Source organism: Lotus japonicus, chromosome 2 (assembly GCF_012489685.1).
Source record: "Lotus japonicus ecotype B-129 chromosome 2, LjGifu_v1.2".
Taxonomy (NCBI): Eukaryota; Viridiplantae; Streptophyta; class Magnoliopsida; order Fabales; family Fabaceae; genus Lotus; species Lotus japonicus.
In genome coordinates, this window is record NC_080042.1 from 15,770,729 (window position 1) to 15,797,271 (window position 26,543).

General features: G+C 40.0%; 1 protein-coding gene across 2 annotated transcripts in view; it reads left to right on the forward strand.

The window, feature by feature from the left end:
* The window catches only part of LOC130737677 (mediator of RNA polymerase II transcription subunit 23), a 38,567-nt gene that overhangs the window by 7,950 nt on the left and 4,074 nt on the right, over positions 1–26,543 (forward strand). Inside the window, exons 8-19 of one of the 2 annotated variants that reach the window (XM_057589502.1) lie at positions 3,542–3,822; positions 9,281–9,364; positions 11,769–11,863; positions 12,437–12,599; positions 12,711–12,962; positions 20,506–20,676; positions 20,874–20,987; positions 21,074–21,199; positions 23,055–23,203; positions 23,736–23,976; positions 24,056–24,830; positions 25,657–25,838. In XM_057589502.1, coding sequence (XP_057445485.1) covers positions 3,542–3,822; positions 9,281–9,364; positions 11,769–11,863; positions 12,437–12,599; positions 12,711–12,962; positions 20,506–20,676; positions 20,874–20,987; positions 21,074–21,199; positions 23,055–23,203; positions 23,736–23,976; positions 24,056–24,830; positions 25,657–25,838 — 2,633 coding nt within the window. The remainder of the gene's footprint in view (positions 1–3,541; positions 3,823–9,280; positions 9,365–11,768; positions 11,864–12,436; positions 12,600–12,710; positions 12,963–20,505; positions 20,677–20,873; positions 20,988–21,073; positions 21,200–23,054; positions 23,204–23,735; positions 23,977–24,055; positions 24,831–25,656; positions 25,839–26,543) is intronic. The other variant, XM_057589503.1, reaches the window with a different exon arrangement.

A 26,543-nucleotide genomic window follows, 5' to 3' on the forward strand; every position in this document is an offset into this window, starting at 1 on the left:
AGGCATCAAGGGCTCCTGTAGAAGAGGAATAACAGACAATTCTGGAGACTCAGCTTCCTGAGTATTCCCCCCCTGAAGCTGAGGATTGGGATAAAAAGACTCTGATTCTTGAAAAGTAACATCCATGGATATATAGACACGACGACTAGGAGGATGATAACACTTGTATCCCTTTTTATCTGAGGCATATCCTATAAAGATGCACTTAATAGCCCGAGGATCTAACTTACCCCGATGATGACCATGAACATGAACAAAGGCGGAACAGCCAAATACACGACTTTGAAGCCCTGACTTAATGGGCACTGACGGAAAGAAGCTAGTCATAACCTGCACAGGACTAACATTAGATAAAACCCTAGAAGGTAACCTATTAATTAAATAAGCAGCCGTCAAGACAGCTTCCCCCCAATAAAACTTAGGAACATTCATTTGAAAGAGTAAAGCTCGAGTGATTTCAAGAAGATGACGATTTTTCCTTTCAGCAACCCCATTTTGTTGTGGGGTGTCAACACAAGTCAACTCATGAACAACACCATTTTTTGTAAGAAATTCAGAAAAATTCTTGTTAACATACTCTTTCCCATTGTCTGACCTTAACCTCTTAATAGGTTTCCCAAACTGTGTTCTAATCATGTGGAAAAAGTTAACAAATAATTGAAACACCTCAGAATTATCTTTCATAAGAAAAACCCATGTAATCCGAGTACAATCATCAATAGAAGTAACAAACCATTTTGCACCAGAAACATTAGAAATGGACGAAGGTCTCCACACATCAGAGTGAACAAGATCAAAAGGTTGAGCACATTTATTATTACTAGGAAGAAAAGTTGAACAATGATGCTTAGAAAACTGACAAACATCACAATGAAAAGATTCGAGTGACACTTTTGAAAATAAATGGGGAAACATGGTCCTAAGAATACTAAAAGGGGGATGCCCAAGACGCTTGTGTCGCAACCATATTTGAGAAGTATTCCAGGACTCTGAACTCGTCTGATGACACTTGCTTTCCTCGTGCTGCAGACAGTATAACCCGTCCTGTTCCTTAGCAATCCCAATTATCTGTCCCGTGGCAAGATCCTGAAAAACACCATGAGAGTGGAAAAAGGTTACTACACAAAAGATTGTTAGAAAGCTTTGGGACATGAAGCACATGCTTTAAGGGAAGAGATGGACTAAGGTGAATGTTACCACATCCCGTAATCTGGTTTTGGGATCCATTAGCAACAGTGATATAATGTTTTTCAGGGTAAGTGGAATAAGAAGATAAATGTGAGGGGTGAGGTGTCATATGATCTGTAGCACCAGAGTCAATAATCCAGTCATTTTCAGTACTCAAAGCGATGTTGGGTCACCGGTTCGACAACTAGCTGACAGTAACAACAAAAACTTTAAAAGCGTAAGTAAACAAAACACAAGAATTGTTAACCCAGTTCGGTGAAACCTCACCTACGTCTGTAGGGTTTGCACCCAAAGAAAGGAAATCCACTATCTAAAGATTCAGGAACTACAGACACTCATGAACACCACAATTCATAGTTTTCTTCCTAATCTACCCAGTGTATTTCTACTTTATATCTAGTAAGAGGGGGAAGGGTTAAGGATTTACCCGATGTGAGATATCACATTGTTCGAGGAACCCTGGATGCTGTCGGAGTAAAAGATCGTCAACAAGGGCGTTCTAGTGCGTTGTAGATTCTTATCCAAGACTTGTATCATTTGATAATGCCATGTGAATCGCTAGAAAGTCTCTCTCACTTTTTCACAATCACGGCCACAATGATTAGTAACAACAATCAACAATCAGAGTTTGCAGAATCTAACAACACAGAACACCACTTTGCTTTATATAATCAGTGAGCAAAGTTTGTTCACAAGTAACAAGGACAAAGAATAATGAACAATCATAAAACACTTGATTTCTCTCTATTAGCTTCGGTAGTCTTCATGTTTTAGGTCTTCATCCTTTTATATACTTCAGCAGCGGCAGCATGAGCGCTAGGGTTTACTTGGGCTGAAGAAACAGATTGCAACAATAATCAAATCAAACTAAATCTCCAAAGATCTTGTTGTGTTTTCCCAAGTAAAGATAGAAACAAATCTTTTATCAAAGATTGTTTCAACAAATAACAACCCACAATTAAAACCGTTCTGGTACAGTTACTTGAATCCCAAGTAACTTTAAAAAACATATCTTCATAAGATCTTCAAGGGCCCACACTCACGCTCCAAGCAAAGGACTAATGTCCTAGCTTCACGAACTCAGATGCCAAGGCATCTACTTCGACATCAGGTTGTTTTTGACAAAATGCAAGACAACAATGTAACAACAATTACGATATAACAGTATAGTGAGAAAGCTTAGTGACCATTATATATCATTCCCCTGCAATCTCAGGGTCTTGGCAAATAGCTTTGCAACCCGAGTTTGTCTCAAACCGTAGAACTGCAGCTTGTAAAGAGGCCTAATTAATACATCAGCAATCAAATCTTGTGCTGGAATATGTTGACCAGCATAGACTTATTGAGGACCTTCTCTCAAACCAAGAAAATGTCAAAGCTCCATGTTATTTTTTCAGGCATGCAACACAGGATTATGGCAAAGCGCAATTGTATTCTTGTTATCACTACTTGCACATTCAGTGATAATGAAAACACACACATACTTTTTGTACATATCTAATCTCAATATGAGAGACTAGAAACATTCAGACTATTAGACTATGAGTGAGAGGAGTGAGACCATGCTTCTCTGAGGATTTTCAGACCTTTAACCCTTTTTTCTCTCAGAATTTGTTTGGTTTTCAGGACCCATCTGCAAATGTGGCGCGTGATAGTATTCGAAAGGCCACGATACCAGCTGTGATAGTGAACTTTGCCATGATGGAGGCTCTTGTAGCGCCATGGTGGCACATGGGCATGACGCGAGATGTCTATTAGAGTACACTATGTAACGTGTAAGAGAAGCCACTGTTAGTTAGCTTGTTGACTGTGTATACAGTCAGCTATAGTTATGATTAGCTGTCATAGTTAGTTATGCTTAGCTGTCATAACAGAATCAGTAGGATTGTTAGCTTGATCAACAAGCTAAGTGCTCTTCTATAAATACTGATGTAATCACTTGTATCCATAGCTTTACAAATCAATGTTAATCAGTTTTCTCATTTACAGTTTTCAACAATGTCATAACGCCACTATCACATGCGATTGATTTCAAAATTTCTGATTTATGTGCTTGATTGCTTGTATTTAATCACGATCTCATCTTTTGGTTTTTCGATTAATGATTGTAACCTTTACCTCACACTTCCGCATCTAAAGTGCACCTATGACTTTAGGGGTGCCCAATTCTTTTAATATTGTATACTAAATTCATAAAATTATTCTTTTGCCACATTAAATGAAGTTAGGTATTCTATTTCTGTACTCTTTTTTATTTTTGGCAGTTTTCTGAGTGAATTTTTGTTATATTCAGTTAACTAGTCATTCTGGTGTTGCTTGATTCTGTCATTCTAATGAACTCTTGAATTTTCAGGGGACCGAATGATGGATTATATGAATATGGATGAACGCTCAATAGGGATGTTTTGGGTTGTGACCTACACAATGGCACAGCCTGCTTGTGAAACAGTAATGAATTGGCTAACTTCTGCTGGAGTTATTGACTTGCTACCAGGACCAAATTTGCAATCAGCTGAGAGATTAGTGGCTACACGAGAAGTGAACCCACTGCCCATGTCATTGTTGTCTGGATTTTCAATGAACTTATGTTTGAAGCTCTCTTATCAAATGGAAGATTCTCTTTTTTCTGGGCAGGTTCTCTCTCTCTCTCTCTGACACACACACGTAACGATTCATTTACCTTGTCACCATGATCGTTTTGCTGCATACCTCAAGGGGTATGATCATTACTATACTGTCATTCATAAAGTCCTGGTTATAACTTTTTCAGTAATGAATTCCTCTGCAAGACAACTAGAGGGAAAAATTATAATGTCCCTTCTTATATGCTGATAGAGACCTGAACCTGAATGCTAATTTGGGTTTGGGAAAGCCCAAAGTGTGGAAGGTCTATGTGAGGAAAAAGGGGAGAAAGGAGTGAGCTGGCAGAGTTAGTTAGTATAAGAGAATAATCGAGTGAGGGTGAGACTCATTCATGATTAGCTTTTCTGTTTTGAGGAGAGAGAGTGATCTTTCTTGTTGAGGGGAAGCCGTTAGTGCTTCTTGGGTTGTTAGCTAGCTCTAACAATACTTTTCTTTTCCTTCTCTGTAATTGCTCTACTGATCTATACAATTCCAGCTATATTTCTTCTGATATTCCTGTTATACTATCATTGTTCTCTAAAATCCCTATCAATTGGTCCGACCTACCGAATCGTCTGCAATCGTGTCACTGAGAAGCTGGTAGATGCCACCTAAAATGGCTGATCGCATGGAAGCTCTTGAGACTCAATTGGGATGCGTTACTGCTACGCTGGAGGAACTTTCTCTCCTGATGCAACAACAGAGCTTGGTTCTCACTGAACTAAGCAAACAGGTGGGCTCGAAGGGCGTGGTTCCGGAAGGGGAAACTTAGACCGGAGATTCTACCCTGGGCGAATCGCGTCTAGCAGGGAAGAAGGTGAAATTGCCGGTGTTGGAGGGAGAAGACCCTGTGGCTTGGATTACGCGAGCTGAGATTTACTTTGATGTGCAAAACACCCCGGTTGAGCTGCGAGTGAAGCTATCCAGGTTGAGCTTGGAAGGATCCACCATCCATTGGTTCAATCTGCTCATGGTGATAGAGGATGAACTCTCCTGGGAGAAACTCAAGCGAGCCTTAATTGCGCACTATGGAGGACGAAGGCTGGAGAATCCATTCGAGGAGCTATCCACGTTGCGACAACGAGGCAGTGTGGAGGAATTTGTGGAGGCGTTTGAGCTGTTATCATCGCAGGTGGGATGATTGCCTGAAGATCAGTACCTGGGCTACTTCATGAGTGGGCTGAAGCCACCGATTCGTCGGCGAGTCCGCACTCTGAACCCCAACACTCGTATGGAAATGATGAGGATCGCGAAGGATGTAGAAGATGAGCTCAAGGAAGAAGACGACGAAGAGGGTAAACATGTGATTAGAAAACCCGGGTATGAACGAGCGGGTCAAGGAGATTGGGTCGGGTCTTCTGCTGCTAGAAGTGGGCCTTACGCTTCTAAGGACTCAAACCGGTTTTCTAAGCCAAGTGGGTCAATTCCGACCCGGTCGCTGAGTTTGACTGGATCGAACTCCATAACATCAAACTCCACATCGTCGATGGGCTCGACGGCGAGGAACACAGGTGGCGACTACCATCCCGGATCATCGGAGCGGTGGAAGGGGGTTCGCCGGTTTCAAGTGGATGAAATCGCTGAGAGAAGAGCAAAGGGGCTCTGTTTCAAGTGTGGGGAAAAATATCACCCAACTCTGCACAAATGCCCTGAAAGATCGATGCGGGTCCTGATCTTAGGAGAGGGAGAAACGATTGACGACGAGGGAGAGATTGTGATGCTCGAAGGGGACCAACTAGAGGACGAGGAAGAGGAGGAACCAGCTGCGCTTAAGCTTATGGGAGTTCTGGGCTGTATGGCGGAGACACAGACGATGAAGCTCTCGGGTCAAGTGGAACATGTGGAATTATTAGTCTTGATTGACAACGGGGCAAGTCATAATTTCATTTCTCCTACGATTACATCAGCTTTGGGCTTGACGATTACAACTACCCACCCCAGGAGCATCAAGCTTGGCGATGGCCACAAGGTGGTTACCTAGGGAATTTGCAAAGGAATTAAAGCCAAGCTGGGGAGCATAGAGATCACCATTGATGCCCTGGTGTTGGAACTGGGTGAGCTAGACTTGGTGCTGGGAGTATCTTGGCTGCGCACTCTGGGTAAGGTACTCATGGACTGGAAAATGATGACTATGCAGTTCATACATGGAGGTCAGGTTGTGAAACTACAAGGGCTGGGAAACAAGGATACCCAGCAGAGCAACCTGCATTCCTTCCTCACCGACACTCGGGGAAGGGAGAACATGGAGTGATGGTGGCCACAACTTCATCTTACTGAGGTGACTAGAGCAGGGGAGGAAAGCCCACATCAACTTCAAGCTCTTTTGAAAGAATTCCAGGCAGTCTTCTCCACCAAGATTCAATTGCCACCTGAGAGGTCCAAGGTCCACCAAATAAACCTTTTTCCAGACTAGGGACCCATTAATGTAAGGCCCTACAGGTATCCCCATCACCAGAAAGAAGAAATTGAGAAGCAAGTGTCGGAGCTGATGGAAGCAGGGATTATTCGACCAAGCATGAGTTCTTATTCTAGTCCTGTGATCCTAGTGAAGAAAAAGGATAAGAGTTGGCGGATGTGTGTGGACTATAGAGCATTGAACAAAGCAACTATTCCAGATAAGTACCCTATTCCTATTGTGGATGAATTGCTAGATGAGTTAAATGGGGCAACAATGTTTTCTAAAATAGACCTTAAGTCTGGATATCATCAAATCAGGGTACATGAAAATGATGTCCCCAAAATTGCTTTTAGGACTCATAATGGCCACTATGAATACTTAGTCATGCCATTTGGGCTGATGAATGCCCCTGCCACCTTCCAAGCCATAATGAATGACATATTCAGTCCTTACCTAAGGAAATTTGTCTTGGTTTTTTTTGATGATATTCTCATCTATAGTAAGGATCTGAATGAGCATATCAGTCACTTGGAATTGGTCTTATCTGTGTTATTAAGCAACTGTTTTGTGGCTAATCAGTCCAAGTGCAGGTTTGGTTGTGGTCAGGTTGATTATCTGGGCCATCTAATCTCAGGGGAGGGTGTAGCAGTAGACCCTGAAAAGGTGCAATGCATTGAAGCTTGGCCTGAACCAAAAAATGTCAAGGGGGTGAGGGGTTTCCTAGGGTTGACAGGCTATTACAGGAAATTCATTAAAGATTATGGGAAGGTAGCTAAACCACTCACAGAACTGACCAAGAAAGATAACTTCTTGTGGGGGCCTGAAGCACAACAAGCTTTTAACCTTCTCAAATCTGTCATGACTACTTCTCCAGTTTTAGCCCTTCCTGATTTTAACCTCCCTTTTGTGGTTGAGTGTGATGCTGCAGGGAGGGGTATTGGGGCTGTCTTTATGCAAGAAAGGAGACCCATAGCCTATTTCAGTGAAGCCTTGTCTGCTAGAAACCTGGCCAAGTCAGTCTATGAGAAAGAACTGATGGCATTGGTATTGTGTATTCAACATTGGAGGCATTATTTGTTAGGGAGGGTTTTTACTGTTTATACAGATCACAAGAGTTTGAAGCACTTCCTACAACAAAGGGTTTCATCTCCTGACCAACAATGCTGGTTAGCCAAGTTGTTAGGTTATCAATTTGAGGTTAAGTACAAGCCAGGGTTGGAAAACAAAGCAGCAGATGCCTTGTCCAGATGTTTTGATGATGTGGAGTTGCACTATTTGATCTCTTTTCCTCTGTGGCAAGATAGGAAAAGGCTACTGGATGAGTTAGCTCAGGACTCCTACATCCAGAACTTGACTGCAGAGGTCCAAAAAGACCCTTACTCTAAACCAGGGTTTGTGCTCCAGCAAGGGGTCTTGTTGTATCAAGGAAGGCTAGTGCTATCACCTCAATCACCATCTATTCCTTGGCTATTAGAGGAATTCCATGGTTCCCCAACTGGTGGCCATTCTGGTTTTTACAGGACTTATAGAAGGCTGGCTGATTCCCTTTATTGGGTAGGAATGCAAAAGAGGGTCAGGGATTTTGTGAGAGAATGTGATGTGTGCCAAAGGCAGAAGTACAGTGCTACTACCCCAGGGGGCCTGCTCCAGCCTCTCCCAATTCCTAATGCAGTTTGGGAAGACATTTCTCTTGACTTCATAACTAGGCTACCTAAGTCTAAAGGCTATGAGGCTATTCTAGTAGTTGTGGACAGACTCTCTAAATATAGCCACTTCATTCTCTTGAAGCATCCTTACACTGCTAAATCTATTGCAGAAATCTTTGCCAAGGAGATAGTGAGGCTTCATGGTATTCCTAGTTCTGTAGTCAGTGATAGGGATCCCATCTTTGTGAGCCATTTTTGGTCAGAACTGTTCAAGCTTCAAAGTACAAAACTAAAAATGAGTTCTGCCTATCACCCTGAGACAGATGGGCCAACAGAAGTTACCCACAGGTGTTTGGAGAGCTATTTGAGGTGCTTTGCTTCTGTTCATCCTAAGACTTGGTCTTATTGGGTACCCTGGGCTGAATTCTGGTACAATTCTACCTTCCATACCTCTATTGGCCAGACCCCTTTTGAAGTGGTATATGGGAGGAAAGCTCCTCCTTTGGTGCGATTCCTTTCAAATGAAACTAAAGTAGCTGCTGTGGCCCTGGATCTTAGTGAAAGGGATGAAGCTATTAAACAACTCAAGGAGCATCTCAAGAAAGCACAGGAGTTAAAGCTCAGGCCACATAGACAACATTCAGTGGTCAAGAGGATCAATCAGAAGTTACCTGCCAGGTTCTATGGGCCCTTCCAGATAGAGACCAAGATTGGTGCAGTTGCATACAAGTTGAAGCTCCTTGATGGCTCTAAAATTCATCCTGTTTTCCATGTGTCCCTACTGAAGAAAGCCATTGGTAGCTCTCAGGTTCAAGGACAGTTGCCTAGGGACTTGGAGATTGAAGAGATGACTGACATCTACCCTGAATCAATCATAGGAACCAGGACAATTCGACAGGGAGACAGTGAGGTGCATCAGAGTTTGATAAAATGGAACCACAAGTCCTTGGATGATGTTACTTGGGAGGACAATGCTGTATTGGCTGGTCAATTCCCGGATTTCTGCCTTGAGGACAAGGCTGTTTCTGAGGAGGAGGGAATTGATAGAGACCTGAACCTGAATGCTAATTTGGGCTTGGGAAAGCCCAAAGTGTGGAATGTCTATGTGAGGAAAAAGGGGAGAAAGGAGTGAGCTGGCAGAGTTAGTTAGTATAAGAGAATAATCGAGTGAGGGTGAGACTCATTCATGATTAGCTTTTCTGTTTTGAGGAGAGAGAGTGATCTTTCTTGTTGAGGGGAAGCCGTTAGTGCTTCTTGGGTTGTTAGCTAGCTCTAGCAATACTTTTCTTTTCCTTCTCTGTAATTGCTCTACTGATCTATACAATTCCAGCTATATTTCTTCTGATATTCCTGTTATACTATCATTGTTCTCTAAAATCCCTATCATATGCCAGAGGAATAACTGCCTTTTTGTATTTATGTGCAGGTTGTACCCAGCATTGCAATGGTTGAAACTTATACTAGATTGTTGCTCATTGCACCCCATTCACTGTTTCGTTCACATTTCAATGTAATTTCCTTTGCCCTACTTGAATTTGATGAAAATATATTTCTGTATTTCATTGATAATACTTGACTAAAAACTACAATATATATGGATTAACAAAGATAAAAAGAAACTAAATCTATCTAAACCTATCTCTAATTAAATAGATATCATCTCTATTTAAATAGATACTAATCTAAAATAGATAAACAAATCTTAACTATCTCTATGAGATAAGACTAATAATAAACTATATCTTAACAGATATTCAACAGCCCTCAAGTGATAAGTGTTATTTTTATTTTATATGGTAATATGTGAATAAAAATGTGTCATCTTTATGAATCCATTATCTATTTAGACCGTACTTCTTTTACTTTTCAATCTCTTATTTTTTTGAAAGGTGAAATTGAATACTGTAGTGAAGTCCTATGGTGGAACTCATATTTTTGCTGGAAATCAGCTTGCAATTTCAGATTAATTTTTATTTTGGGGAAAATGTTCAGATGCACTTAGCCACTAACAGAAGTTGTTATTAATATCTCAATGCATTATTATAATATCATAAAATATATAAGAATATCTCTTAGAACTGAACTCTAAGCCTAACTCTACTCGAAAGGGTGAGGGTTGCCCTACTAATGATAAAGACTATTTTGACCATCTCTCTATTCTCTAGTCAATATGGAACCTCGATACTGTGACGCCCGGGGCTGACGAGGGCGGGGAGTGATCGCCGGTGCAGTGAGGCACGGACAAGGAGCGGCTCCTGGCAGGCTTCTAGGCGGAGGGGTACATGAATGAACCGATCTCACACCCGAAAAAGAGGTATTCCGAGACTGTATAGGGATGCACTATACAGTTGAGGAGGGCATAAAAGATTTGATTGTACTACCCATAACAACAAGTTGCAACTTCTTTTCGGGAGCCCAACTGATAAGAACTCCATGGTTAAGTGTGCTTGCCTTGGAACAATATCGTGATGGGTGACCTCCTGGGAAGTTTTCCCAAGAAGTGCGCGAGTGAGGACAAAGCGCACTGAAAAGACTCGTGTTGTTACCGTGAGACCAGTCGTCAAGTCGGGATGTTACAAATGGTATCAGAGCCGACCTCTTCCAGTACGGTGTGGTTCGGGGACGAACCAAGCGGAAGCAGGTGGGCCTGTGACGCCCGGGGCTGACGAGGGCGGGGAGTGATCGCCGGTGCAGTGAGGCACGGACAAGGAGCGGCTCCTGGCAGGCTTCTAGGCGGAGGGGCACATGAATGAACCGATCTCACACCCGAACAAGAGGTATTCCGAGACTGTATAGGGATGGACTATACAGTTGAGGAGGGCATAAAAGATTTGATTGTACTACCCATCACAACAAGTTGCAACTTCTTTTCGGGAGCCCAACTGATAAGAACTCCATGGTTAAGTGTGCTTGCCTTGGAGCAATATCGTGATGGGTGACCTCCTGGGAAGTTTTCCCAAGAAGTGCGCGAGTGAGGACAAAGCGCACTGAAAAGACTCGTGTTGTTACCGTGAGACCAATCGTCAAGTCGGGATGTTACAGATACAACCCCCTCACACAGGCCGTTCTTCTAGATCATCAAATTTGCACGACTAGATATATGTGGGTCGCCTATATATGGGTTGCCCAATAGAGAATGTAAGATAGACTTTGATACCATCTTAGAACTCGGATCCTTACTTTACCCCCAAAAGCTAGTTTAGGGGTGAGGGTTTCCCAATAGTAAATGTAAGATAGACTTTGATACCATCTTAAAACTCAGATCCTTACTTGACCCCCAAAAGCTAGTTTAGGGGTGAGGGTTTCCCAATAGTAAATGTAAGATAGACTTTGATACCATCTTAAAACTCGGGTCCTTACTTTACTCCCAAAAGCTAGTTTAGGGTGAGGGTTGCCCAATAGAGTAAATGTAAGATAGACTTTGGCACCATCTTATAAGGCGGTAAGGACATGTACAAAGATGACATATGGAGGCACCGGTGAGAAGGGTTGATATCATGGTTTTTAGTCCTGCGAAGAGAGGTAGAGGGAGACCAAAAAGAACACGGAAAGATATTGTTAAAGATGATCTCATTATCAATAGTATCCCTCATAATTTAGTTTTTGATCGTGCTCAATAACGTAGTTTGATCCATATAGCCGACCTCACATAGTGGGATAAGGCTTGTGTTGTTGTTGTTGTGTAGTACAAAACTGACTGCAAACTCATGAAATTACAGTATAAAGTTATTTTGACTCTCACCTTGTCTTGGTCATCTTATAGTTACAAGCATTACGTGACTCTTATCTTTTCATTGGTTTAATAAACTTTTTGATAATTTTTTATATTTTTTCATATTGTTCATTTATTTTACATTTTATATGCTTTCTTATTGATTTGTAATTACATCTCTCAAGAATGTGAATTATCACAGCATTTAGTGCACAAAAGCCCTTCTCTTTTGAGCAAGCCTGGAGTTACACTTTTGGTGCTTGAGATATTGAACTACCGATTACTTCCACTTTACAGGTGATTATTTCTATGTGCCATAGTTCATATTTTCTTCTATAAAAATAAATATTTTCAATTGTATGGATCGTTTTTCCCTCATTTGCGACTTTGAGTTTTATAAGTGGTTTTAGAACACTATCAGGTCCTTTACCTTCCATTTTGGGCCTTTCCCTTTTAGATTATCTTAAAAAGAAATCTCAGCACATTTCTTATTTTAAAATCTGTTGAGACTTGAGAGTATCTTAGATTTTCTCGTAGGATTGGTTTCCATATATATATTTTCTTGTATATCATAATTCATTTCCTTATTTGATTAGGATTAGATGTCTAGTAGTATAAATAAAGATTATTGCTTTGTCTTTTGCAACAAACATCCAACACATCTTTCTCATTGTACCAATATAATTTTATCATTTTAAGTATTCATTTTCCCCTCTCTCTACCTAAAGGGTTAAGCCCTATAACTTATGCACCCCCAAAATGTATCTCTAGTTTTCAGAAAAGGACTTATATGACAAGATATCACCTATTTTTCTAGTAATTAGACATGCTAAAAGTTATGTTTCATATATAAAATTTCATTTTGTTTAGGTACCAAGGAAAAAGCAAAGCCTTGATGTATGATGTTACAAAGATAATTTCTGCTCTAAAAGGAAAGAGGGGAGATCATCGAGTATTCAGATTGGCTGAAAATCTGTGCTTGAATCTTATTTTCTCATTGAGAGATTTCTTCTTGGTTAGAAGGGAAGGGAAGGTATTTGCTTTGGTCTCGATGCCGGAACTTTTTTTCATTTATTTATCTTATTCTTCTGGCTTCAGCATAGTACTTTATTTCTCATGTACTTTTTTTTATTTTCTTAACTAGTTGCAGGGCCCAACGGAATTTACGGAAACTTTGAATCGAGCGACTGTTATAACTCTTGCAATCCTCATTAAAACTCGTGGGATTGCAGATGCTGATCACTTGCTTTATCTCCAAAATATGTTGGAGCAAATAATGTCAACTAGTCAGCATACATGGTCAGAAAAAACACAACGCCACTTCCCTTCTGTTCTGCGTGAAGCACTGAGTGGTCGAACGGATAAAAGGAGCCTTGCAATACAAGCATGGCAGCAGGTTTGTTTTACAAGGAGTATTTTCATATCTGTAGGCATGCCTTCTGGATAAAGAATAGATGCACATTATGCAATCAATTTTTGTTGAGTCTTATTGATAGGATTAAGCATAAGCCTGTGGTCAATGTATATGTTAGAAGGGGAAGGACTCAAACTGATTTAGTCCTTTGGGGTTATTTTTGTAATATCTTCAGTTTATGAGGACTGAATTAGAATAAGTGAATATTGGGGGTAACAGCTTTATATAGCTGATAGTTAGAGTTAGAGAGTTAGTTTTCTGGTTGTTGGTGGGCTCTAACTGAATTGAGGAATTCAGTTGTAACTCTCATCTCTCTCTCTCTCTCTTCTCTCTCTTCCTGTAACCGTTCTTGATTCCCCAATCTGAATAATATTCATCTCAATTCTGGAAGATTCTTCACTGTTCTTGTTTCAATTCTGTTCTTCAAATTCCAGATCTAACATTGGTATCAGAGCACCGATTCTGGTGCCCTGATTTCGCTTCTGTTGTGGAAATCGCCAACCTCTGTTCTAGCAAACCTGGTGAACACTCGCGCATCTGGTTCTAGCGGCGAAGAAGGAATTCCAGAGAGGGAAGCTTTCAAAACTCGCATGGAGTTGAATGAAGCTAGGACGAAGCATCTGGAAGATGCGATTGAGGAGAATGCGGTTAGAGCAAAGAGGATCGAAGAATCTCTCTATGCGGTGTTGTCCAAGCTTGGAGTTACCACCGTTGATGAAGCCTTGAGCCGCGATTTGCGAACTGCAATTGGAATCGATCCTAGTCTTGAGCGCGATAAGGGAAGCAATCGATGGAGGAAGCTTGAGATTCCGATTTTTGGAGGTGACGATGCTTATGGTTGGACGCACAAGCTGGAGAGGTATTTTGAGCTGAGAGGAGTTTCTGATGATGATAGAATGCAAGCTACCTTGATCGCTCTTGAAGGCAAAGCTCTCAGTTGGTTCCAATGGTGGGAAAGGTGTAATCCAAATCCTACTTGGGACGGTTTCAAACTGGCAGTGATTAGGAGGTTCCAACCAGCTATGATGCAGAATCCATTCGAACTTCTTTTGTCTCTTAAACAAACTGGAACTGTAGAAGCTTTTGTAGAGGAGTTTGAGAAGTACGTGGGAGCGCTCAAGGAGATAGATCAAGATTTTGCTAAAGGAATCTTCCTGAATGGCTTGAAGGAAGAGGTCAAAATGGAGGTAAAACTCTTTGAACTTCCTACTTTAACTGCAGTTATACAAAAATCTCTGATGATTGAGCAGAAAAATTTGGCTTTGGGAAAATCTGCTAGTTATAATTATCCAAGATCAAACAACTACAATAGAACTGGAACATACAATAAAGTAGTGACTATTGATACCAAGGGAACCAGTGATAAAAAGCTGGAAACTGTGGCTGGTAACCCTGTAGTTGGAAGCTCTGGTGCTGTGGGAACAGCTAGAAGTGGGGAATATAAACATCTCACTAGTGCAGAAATGAGGGAAAAAAGGGAAAAGAGGCTGTGCTTTAGGTGTGATGAGCCTTTTAGCAGGGATCATAAATGTAAGAACAAACAATTAAAGATGATAATCCTTGGAGAGGAGGAGGAGGAGGAACCAGGGGAAGTTGAGGAAGAAGGATTAGAACAGCTCAACTCACTACAGTTATCATTGTACTCTATGGCTGGATTGACCACTGCTAAATCTTGGAAGATTGCAGGACAGTTTAGAGGTCAACAAGTGGTAGTTATGGTTGATTGTGGGGCTTCTCACAATTTCATAGCAGAGGAGTTCGTATCTAGCATGCAACTTCCAAAGAAGGATACCCCAAGTTACACTGTGGAGGTAGGAGATGGCCATAAAGTTAGGTGCCAAGGAAAGTGTGTTGACTTGTTGCTTATTGTGCAGGGAGTTGATATTGTACAGGATTTCTATTTGTTCACCTTGCAGGGAGTAGATTTGGTTCTTGGCCTTGATTGGTTAGCTAGCTTAGGAGAGGTTAAAGCAGATTTTGGACAATTGAAGCTAACTCTTAAACAGGGCAATGAATGGGTTACAATCACTGGAGATCCATCACTTACAAAGTCTCAGTTATCTTTGGCAGCCTTCAGGCAGGTTTTGAAAACAGAAGAGGAAGGATTGGTACTGCATTGCACAGGAACCAGTGAGGAGCAGAAGCTTGAGGCTCCAATTCCAGTGGAATTGCTGGAAGTTTTGCAGCAGTTTGGTCAAGTGTTTATTGATCCAGAGGGGCTGCCACCAACCAGAATTCATGATCATGCCATTCATCTTAAGGAAGGAGCTGAAATCCCCAATTTGAGACCTTACAAGTGCCCTTATTTTCAGAAGTCAGAGGTGGAAAAGCTGGTTGGGGATATGCTTCAGGCTGGAGTGATAAGGCCAAGCATCAGTCCCTACTCAAGTCCTATTATTTTGGTCAAGAAGAAAGATGGCGGGTGGAGATTTTGTGTGGATTATAGAGCCCTGAACAAAATCACAGTGCCTAATAAATTTCCTATTCCTATCATTGAGGAGTTGTTAGATGAAATAGGAGGAGCACAAATCTTTTCTAAACTAGACCTCAAATCTGGTTACCATCAGATTAGGATGAGAGCTGAGGACATTGAGAAAACAGCCTTCAGAACTCACGAAGGCCATTATGAGTTCTTGGTTATGCCATTTGGCTTGACCAATGCTTCTTCGACGTTCCAAGCCTTAATGAATGCAGTCTTGAAGCCATTCCTCAGGAGGTTTGCTCTAGTTTTTTTTGATGATATCTTAATTTGCAGCCCAAATATCACGGCCCATATTGAGCATTTGGGGCAAGTTCTGTCAATTCTTGAGCAAAATAACTTGAAGGCCAACAAGAAGAAGTGTTGTTTTGGTCAATCAAGTTTAGAATACTTGGGTCACATTGTGTCAGGTCAAGGTGTAGCTGCAGATATGAAGAAGGTGGCTGCCATGCAACAATGGCCAATTCCTAAGGATATTAAGGGGTTGAGGGGCTTTTTAGGGCTGACCGGTTATTATAGAAAATTTGTGCGCGATTATGGCAAATTGGCTAAACCTCTCACTGACCATACTAAAAAGGATAGTTTCCAATGGAGTGAGGCAGCTACAACATCCTTCCAAATTCTCAAAAATGCAATGGTGGAGCTTCCTTTGCTGGCTGTTCCAGATTTTACTAAGACTTTTGTCATAGAAACTGATGCCTCTAGTAAGGGTTTGGGGGCTGTTTTAATGCAGGAAGGCAGACCACTTGCTTTTTGGAGTAAGGGTTTATCCTTGAGGGCACAACTCAAATCGGTTTATGAGAGGGAGCTAATGGCTTTGGTCCAATCTATTCAGAGATGGAAGCACTATCTTATGGGAAGACACTTTATCATTAAAACAGACCAAAGGAGTCTTAAATTTCTAACTGATCAAAGGCTGTTCACTGATGATCAGTTTAAGTGGGCTGTCAAGCTTGTTGGCTTAGACTTTGAGATTCAGTACAAGCCAGGCGTGGAGAATACTGTTGCTGATGCACTCTCAAGAAGGGACATGTATTCTGCCTTGTCTCTCCTTAACAATGAAGGGGTGGAAGACTGGATCCAGGATGTGGATCAAGATCCTGCCCTTCTTCAGATCAAACAGGACCTGTTAGTAGACCCTTCTGCCCACCCTGGTTACACTCTCAAGCAGGGTTTGTTGAGGTATCAAGGGAAGTTGGTTCTTTCAAGAACTTCCAACAGGATTCCCTTCCTCATTTCAGAATGTCATTCTACTCCAGTTGGGGGTCATTCAGGCTTGTTCCGGACATACAAGAGGATTTCTAGCTTTCTGTTTTGGAAAGGTATGAAGGGAGACATTAAACAATTTATTGCTGCTTGTGACATATGCCAGAAAAACAAGTATGCTACCTTGTCTCCAGCTGGTCTATTGCAACCCTTACCAATCCCCACTCAGGTTTGGATGGACATATCCATGGATTTTGTTACTGGTCTACCTAGAGTGAGGGCCAAGGATGCAATCCTTGTGGTGGTTGATCGGCTCACTAAATATGCTCACTTTATAGCTGTTGGCCATCCCTTTACAGCCAAGGATATTGCTTTGCTTTTCACCAAGGAAATCATTAGACTACATGGTTTTCCCTCCTCTATAGTCACTGACAGAGATCCAGTGTTTCTAAGCAACTTCTGGAAGGAATTATTCAAATTGGCTGGCACTCACCTGAAGTTCAGCACCTCCTACCATCCTCAGACTGATGGTCAGACAGAAGTGGTGAATCGATGCCTAGAGACTTATTTGAGATGCTATGTGGGGCCTCATCCTAGGAAATGGCTGGAAGGTTTACATTGGGCTGAATATTGGTATAATACTACCTTTCACATCTCTGCAGGGATGACACCTTTTCAGGCCCTTTATGGTAGGGAACCTCCTGTTTTGTTAAAAGGTTGTGTGGAACCTTCTAAGTTTGAGGGAATTAATCAATTGCTCAAGGAGAGGGATGATCTTTTGGGGGTCCTACAGCAACATTTGTTGAAAGCTCAGGATCAGATGAAGAAACAAGCTGACAAACATAGGAGGAATATCACTTTTGCTGTTAATGATTGGGTTTATCTCAAGTTGCAACCCTATAAGTTGAAGTCTATAGCTCACAGACCGTTTGCTAAGTTAGCAGCCAGGTTCTATGGCCCTTATCAGATTATAGAGAGGGTGGGTGAGGTGGCTTACAAATTGGCTTTACCTTCTCATGCTAAAATTCACCCTGTGTTTCATGTGTCCTTGTTAAAGCACGCCCTGCAACCAACTCAGCTGCCCCAACCTTTGCCTCCTATGCTCAATGAAGAATATGAGTTGGAAGTTGTTCCTGAAGATCTACTAGACTGGAAGAGAAATTCTAAGGGTCAGTTGGAGGTACTCATTGCTTGGAAAGATTTACCAGCTTGTGAGCATTCTTGGGAGTAGGCCTCTGCCATCCTAGCTAAGTTCCCTTCTTTTCCCCTTGAGGACAAGGTGGGTTTTTTAGGGGGGGTATTGATAGGATTAAGGGTAAGCCTGTGGTCAATGTATATGTTAGGAAGGAGAAGGACTCAAACTGAATTAGTCCTTTGGGGTTATTTTTGTAATATCTTCAGTTTATAAGGACTGAATTAGAATAAGTGAATATTGGGGGTAACAGCTTTATATAGCTGATAGTTAGAGTTAGAGAGTTAGTTTTCTGGTTGTTGGTGGGCTCTAACTGAATTGAGGAATTCAGTTGTAACTCTCGTCTCTCCCTCTCTCTCTCTTCTCTCTCTTCCTGTAACCGTTCTTGATTCCCCAATCTGAATAATATTCATCTCAATTCTGGAAGATTCTTCACTGTTCTTGTTTCAATTCTGTTCTTCAAATTCCAGATCTAACACTTATGTAGATATGATTTATTTTGAAAAATTATTTATAAGGCATGGGGTATTAACCATAGTTATGAATCCCGGATGGCGGTGCGTAGCGGCTGGCTCCAAAAGTTCTTTAGCAGTATATTACATAGAGAGACAGCAATAATTTTTCTTATACTTTGTACAATTTATATTATATGCATATGCTAGTATCTTCATTTTTCTTATACCTTATTTGGACCTCAACCCATTATTAGGAGATCATCTCTCCTAATTTTCAGGGATAGATTAGAGTACAGCCCCTAACCTAGTTTACCTATTTATTTATTTTTTTGAAAATGAAATATGTATATAGTGTTAGAATATAATATAAAACCATTAAAGTGACCCTTACCCAACAGCTTAAGCTTTTGGGATTAAGTGGTTATTTGACATGGTATCAGAGCCTCTATGACCGAGAGGTCTAGAGTTCGATCCTTGCTCCCCTCACTTTCTAATTAAAAAAGTGGAATTTAATTAAGCACATTGTAGGTTGGCCTGTGCATTTATCCACGTTTCAAGCCCAAAGGGCTCTTGCGTGAGGGGGCGTGTTAGCATATAATATAAAACCATTAAAGTGACCCTTACCCAACAGCTTAAGCTTTTGGGATTAAGTGGTTATTTGACATATAGATGATGTTGAGGAACAAACCATCTCAACATGGGTACAGTCACCAAGCTAAGAAAAGCTGGCAAAGACCCAGCCACTACAGCAAAATCCCTCCAAAATCCTCTAAAAACCCCACAAGCAACGCCAAATCAAACCATCAACACCTAACGTTTACACTACTAGGAGAAGTCTCTATTGAAGTCGAAACCAACGAGAACGGGATCCCATCAGTCGCTCGACACCTGCAAAATAGAGAACCAATCCAAACATGCAAAACACAAAACCCAACCGCAACGACAAACAAACACCATAGAGCTGAGACCCAAAGCCTAAAGAACTTGAAACATACGAAGTAAAAGACAAAAATACCGCTACCAGACGAGCAGAGCACCAGAAAAATCTCCAACACTGCCTCCAAATATCCTCTAGACCCAAGCAACAGCCGCCACAGAGAACCAACAACCAAAACCTACAAGAAGCAAAAAACACACAGGCTGGAAGGGAACCGTAGCCTTGACGATCTTCAAGAGTAAATGAAAACAACCAGCCAGCAAAACCGCACTCCACAACAGCCACCCAGAACAACACCTCACCCTAGGAACAACATCTCACCCTACGAACACCACCTCCGCCACCGTAAACGACGTCGGGGAACCACCAACAACAACCCACCAGCCAAAAACCACGGGGCGGCTGATTTAAGTGCAAAGGTCCAGTAGGTAACGTGTGACCTGTGATCCCAAAGAATAATCCAATTTGCCAAGGTTCTTTAGAGCAAAAGTGGAATTAAGTTTAGCAACCAGTTGCCAAGTGCATCCATTTTAGATATTTCTGTTAGTGGTCATCTCGCTATGTGGTATCCCGCTAGTGTTTTTTAGGTCTTCCGCTTCACGCTGCTATACGGGACTTTCTAACTACTAATTTTAACCTCCAAACCGTTGTGTCCTACTGTAGTTACTTTCTATACACTTTCATTTACTACAGCCAGAAATGATCTGATTCCAAGGCATCTCTCCATCCTCTGTTTTAACATTCTTAGTTGTCCCACTAGGACTATATCATATGCCTAAAGCGTCCATTGAAGCTCTTGCTCTGGAATATCCTTAGCTTGTGCATCCAAGAGCAGGGTAAAAAGACATGCCTCAGAATCAACCCATGGTGTAATCCTATGGTTGTAGGGAAATCTCCTCTCGTTGCCCCATTTTTCTTAATTTCAATGAATTTCAGCATGAAGTGTGATGAGCATATGCCGTGTCAAAAAATGAAGCCTATATAGTATGCTTAACTTTTAGGAGAGCTGATCCTTGGCATACACCATTGTGCTACTAGCAGAACGTAAACATTTGTTTTCTGGTGTACTATACAAAAGATTTACCAAATTAAGCAGAACTCCAAGCTATATTTTATTTTACATGTATACCTTTTTTTAATTTTTTTTATCTTAAATATTTTGAATCAATGCAGTTAAAGTGGCCTAGTTAATTTTCTGTTTCTATATGCTTATCTTTTCCATGACATGTAAATTAATATTTAAGACACTTGTGCAGGCAGAAACCACTGTAATAAACCAGTGCACCCAGCTTCTTTCACCATCAGCTGATCCTAGTTATGTTATGACCTATATCAGTCATAGTTTCCCTCAGCATCGACAATACTTGTGTGCTGGTGCATTGATATTAATGCATGGCCATCCAGAAAATATCAACAGTGGAAACCTGGTATTTATCTTTTAACTTCCATCTTAATGCTTGCCATTTTGCTGGTTCCTTTTAAAACTTTCTTTATTGGAATAAACTCATTTTTGTTCCTATGTAATTTCGTGCCATTTTATTTCTTTCTTGTATGGATATTTCCTTCTTATTTAAACTCACATACCTAATTTCAAAATGTCAATATGTTTTCTATATTTGTTTAGGGACGTGTCTTGCGGGAGTTTTCTCCTGAAGAAGTGACGTCTAACATTTACACGATGGTGGATGTTATGCTTCATCATATGCAGATAGAGCTTCAACAAGGACATTCGTTGCAGGTAAAAGCTATGCGTTGCTTTCTTTAATGTTTCAGTTCTATAGATTTGTACTTTTGTAGCACTTTTCATATAGTTTTTCTGTGTAGGACCTCATGATAAAAGCTTTGGCAAGTCTTACCTTTTTTGTTTGGACAAATGAGTTACTTCCTTTGGATATCCTGCTTTTAGCACTTATTGATCGTGATGATGATCCACATGCTTTGCGAATTGTGGTATGTACATTCTAATATATTTTTTTCTCTTTTATGATCTTTTTGCATCCTGATCCTTGACCTTTCTTCCTGAAAATAAATGAATAAATAAAACATTGAGAAAGAAGATACATGAAAAGATAAAAATTGCTAATAATTCGTGGCTTTGTAAAAATTATTAGAGTATACTATATAGTTTCTGATAAGTAACTGATAAGTTACTGCTGTGAAGTTAGTTATCCTAGCTGTCAAGATTAGTTGTTAGTATAACAGAGTTAGTTGTTAAGCTTAGCTGTCAGGCTGAGCTGGCATAACAGAATCAGTTAGCTTCTTATGCAAGCTTGTTAGCTCTCTATAAATAGAGAGATTATCAATTGTACTATTCAGTTTTACAATCAATGAAATTCATATAAACATTTCAGCATTTTCAACAAAAATTTGAACAATTTCATAAATTGGTTCCTGTTTGGTACCAGAAACAGAGATGATTCTGTTTGGGTATATTAGAAATTGGGAGGCCTATACTCAACCACAAAAGCTAGCTCAAGAGTTGAGGTTTGCACAACCCTTATAAAGGCTATCTATGCTCTATCTCTAGCCAATGTGGGACTTCTAACACACCCCCTCACGTCCAGGACTGAACAACCTGGAACGTGGGATCAACAACAACGGGTGCCCCATATACGGGAGGTCTCCACAACAAACAACAAATGGATCTAGGATAGGCTCTGATACCATATTAGAAATTGGGAGGCCTATACTCAACCACAAAAGCTAGCTCAAGAGTTGAGGTTTGCACAACCCTTATAAAGGCTATCTATGCTCTATCTCTAGCCAATGTGGGACTTCTAACAGGGTACATTGGGTACATTGGAGTACATTTGTGGTTTGTTTGGAATTTGGATGCACTGTCTTGTACCAAGCTACTCTATTTTCTTTGTTTAGATACTTTTGTTTGGTCGCTGTTGGTTTGCTGTTGTTTCAGCCTTGTTTTGTTTTTGGGGCTTATTGTTGCTGGTTTTTCCCTAGCTGACTATCTTCTTTTGTTCACTGAAGCGACTGCATCAATCCATGAAAATCAGTTTGTTATGTCATATATAATGTGTTGGGCCCTTCATTATTTTTCTTTTTCTGAAGGACACATTCGTAACAAGCTGAAAGCTATGTAAGCTTAGCTTGAGGGGGGGGGGGGGCTATTAAATTATAAAATGGCATCTTATAATCTCTTGATTATTTTTAGGGTAGTTTATGGTAATTTGGATTATTCTTTAGGATTGGCTTCTTTATTTCCGTAATTATATTGTTTTACTTCCTTATTTAATTAGAATGAAGAGTGTTCATCAGTTTCCCTATTTTATTAGGTATAGCTGACTACCATTAACATAAGTGAGGATGAGTGTTTTATCTTCTCCAAGATCACACCCCGTATATTATATCAATTCAATTTTATTCTCTATTCCTTTTTCCCTGTTTCTATACATTAAAGACTAAACCCTATAATTTAGTCGTTGTCTTTTGGAATAGTTGGTTCATAATGGTGATACTCCAAGGACGCAATTTATTTATGCTCCTCTTTAAATTGTCTGCAATATCATATCCTCTTCATATACCATTAAATTCAATCCTAGTTTCTCTCCCAAATGGATGAAACTAAAATTACAACTGTCTGAGCATCCCAACCGCACATTTATAGAATGAAACACATATTCGTTGAAAGAAATCATCAATATAATTAAGTCATCAATCCCTTTGCATGTCTAGTGAAGAAACTCGCTGAATATATCATGATCTTAGCATGAAAGAAAGGCCTAATCTGTTTCAGTTGAGCTTATGTCTCATGTGAAGATTAATTATGTTATGGTGGAAATATTTGCAGATTAGTCTACTTGATAGGCAAGAGCTCCAGCAAAGAATAAAACTCTTTTGTTTAACTCGTGGGCACCCTGAACATTGGCTTTACTCAGGAACATTCAAGCGGGTTGAGGTGCAAAAGGCTCTTGGAAATCACCTTTCTGGGAAGGATAGGTACATTCTAATAAAACAAAGAATTACATAGATTTTTCTGAGATCATCTTATATTTGATTCATTGTGGCTGGGAAAAACTTTCTTGAAGATGGAATTTCAATCCATTAATTTTTTTCATGGCAACATCAAGGAGCTTATAATATTTTTGTCTTTTGGCTTAGAAGAAACATAATTACAGAATTTATGGTGATTCAAGTAGTAGCATACTAGCATTGCATGATAAATTATTACAAGAAAAAAAATGTGAAAACAGATTGAATCAAAATTTCGAGTAATAACTTCTAAGTAAGCATTCCCAAATGCAAATGGATGACTAATTTATTGTATAATTTTTAGCTAATTGTGGGTGCAAATCTTATTAATGCATCCAATGTTTCTACTCGGATTTAGAGAGCCTAAGAAGTCTTACCTAATTTTCTCTGTGTACTTTTGTATATACATTATTTATTTGGTATTGATGTATAATGTATCTTTCTTTGCCATCACTGTGAAAATTGCATGGACTGATGCTGCCGGTAACAAACTTCCCAGGTATCCAGTATTTTTTGATGATATTGCAGCGCGTTTGCTTCCAGTCATCCCCTTGATTATTTATAGGCTTATTGAAAATGATGCAATGGATACAGCAGAAAGACTATTGGCCGTCTATTCTCCATTGCTTGCCTATTACCCTCTAAGATTTACATTTGTTCGTGATATACTTTCTTACTTCTACGGTCATCTTCCTGGAAAGCTCATTGTTCGAATACTCAATGTACTTGATATCAGTAAGGTAAAGAATATCATTTTCTTTTGTTAGCCTCAAAATTGGTATTCCTCTCTGACTGTTATTGAGCATGTATTTGTTTCAGATTCCCTTTTCAGAGTCGTTCCCACAGCAAATAAGTTCATCAAATCCTGTCATGTGCCCTCCTCTGGATTATTTTAGTACTCTATTATTAGGAATAGTGAATAATGTGATCCCACCCTTACATAACAATTCAAAATCTGGACCTATGGGAGATGCATCAAACAACGCACTGCGTACTACACAAAACAAGCCTCCAGCAGTGTCCCAGTCTGGACCAGCAAATGCTTCTGAGGGCCAAAAGGCATTCTACCAAATTCAGGATCCTGGCACATACACTCAGCTGGTTCTTGAGACTGCTGTCATTGAAATACTTTCCCTTCCAGTATCTGCCTCTCAGATAGTACAATCACTTGTTCAAATTGTTGTTAATATCCAACCAACATTAATCCAATCTAGTAATGCTCTCCACGGTGGATCAAATGGTGTGGGGCAAGGTTCGGTGTTACCAACATCACCTTCTGGGGGAAGCACAGATTCCTTAGGTGCCAGCAGATCAACTCCTTCAGTTTCCGGAATAAATACCTCTAACTTTGCTTCTCGAAGTGGATATACATGTCAACAGCTGTCTTGCTTGTTGATTCAAGCTTGTGGCCTCCTACTTGCTCAGCTTCCTTCTGATTTTCACTCACAACTTTACTTGGAGACAACACGTATCATAAAAGAGAACTGGTGGCTTACAGATGGGAAAAGGTCACTAGGGGAAATAGACTCTGCCGTGGGCTATGCTTTGTTAGATCCAACATGGGCTGCACAGGATAATACCTCCACAGCCATCGGTATGGTTTGATAAAGGGGTTCTTCACTAAAAAAATCTTGCTTAATATGAATTGTTTTTATAGGTTGCACAGGACAATACCTCCACGTGAATTGTTTTATATTATATTTCCAAATTGCGCCATAATTTTTTTGAAAAGATGTTAATTAATTGCATAAAATGAGTCTATGGCTGTAGAAGTGTAGTGAGAAAACTAAGCTGGTTTGATGAATTATCAAACTGAATAATATTTTGATTTTGTTCACGTTAAATGAATACACTGATTTGTTATTTATATAGACTGTACCAGCCTCTAACAGAAGCTAACAGCCTTGAAACTAACTCAACTAGCTCCTAGTTAACATAACAGACTCTAATAGACTCCTAGCTATTACAACAGACTTAACAGTTTAGTTAGACTAAGCTAATATACATGTATGGCTTGATACATGAGTTTATCTCTAACGTGTTACTAACTCTTGAATTTTTTCTAAGCCTAACTCAACCTCAAAAGCTAGTTGTAAGGACTAAGGTGAGAATTGTCAAAGCCTTTATAATCTTTATGTTGGCCTTAGCTATAGTCGATGTGGGATCTCAACACTATCCAAAGGGGTAGAAGATCTAGAATATATTTCTTAACAATTTATTTTTATGACTTGAGAAAGTTAAGGATCCAAAGATGGCACTAACTCCGACTTGAAAATTATCCTTGTCACTGTTTCTGAACATTTCATTTATGAGCATAATTTAATTTTTTCTGTAGTTGCTTGTTAAACTAGGTGAATTTCAATCTATTTTCAGTAATTAAATTGTGTCTGAAAGGAACTGGCCTTTACTTGTAATCACAGGGAATGTGGTTGCCTTGCTTCATTCTTTCTTCAGTAATCTCCCTCAAGAATGGCTTGAAGGGACCAATGTTATTGTCAACCAACTTCGGCCGGTAGCATCCGTTGCAATGTTGAGGATAGTATTCCGTATAATGGGTCCACTCCTACCAAAACTTGCCAATGCTCATGCACTTTTCAACAAGGTACACAGAATCATCAAATTATACAATTTTCAGAAACTCGTGTGTTCATATGTATAATCAATATGCGCTTAGTTTCTGGGTTCTGATGTTGAGATCAATGCATTGAAGTATCTGAGTCCTCAGAGCATGCAGGAGTTGTTTATTTTTCAAGTCATGTACTGTATACTAACAGGCATATGCTACTAATAATTGCTAGCCTATGTTGCATATAATGTGTCTATATTCATTGACAGTATACCATTATCACTTATCAGATCAGAGATTTCTATGAAAACCACTTAAAATTAAAAAAAATACTAAATTAGAGATTTCACTGGTAGTTATGAGGTAACTGATCTCGTAAGAATCAATTTTATCAGCCCTATGTGCTAACTCATGTCTAATATAAATAGTTTCTTGACATTGTAGTCTTATAGATGCATAAGATGTTCCCTGTTATAGTTTTAGGGGAGGGGGGCTGATCTTAATCCTTTTCTTCCAAATTTTTCGCAATTTCCTTGAGGCAATAGACCATCAAGGAAGAACAAATATTGTTAACTTTTAAATATTTTATTTGTATTTCTTATTCTCTTATTTTATAGTTGAATTATTTTAAGAAAGTTTCTGCATTTTGTAAAAGAGATACTAGGAGAATTGAGGTGTGGTGGGCCAAATGGTAAAAAAGATAATTGGTGGATAGAAAACGTACAGCCCAAATATTATGGT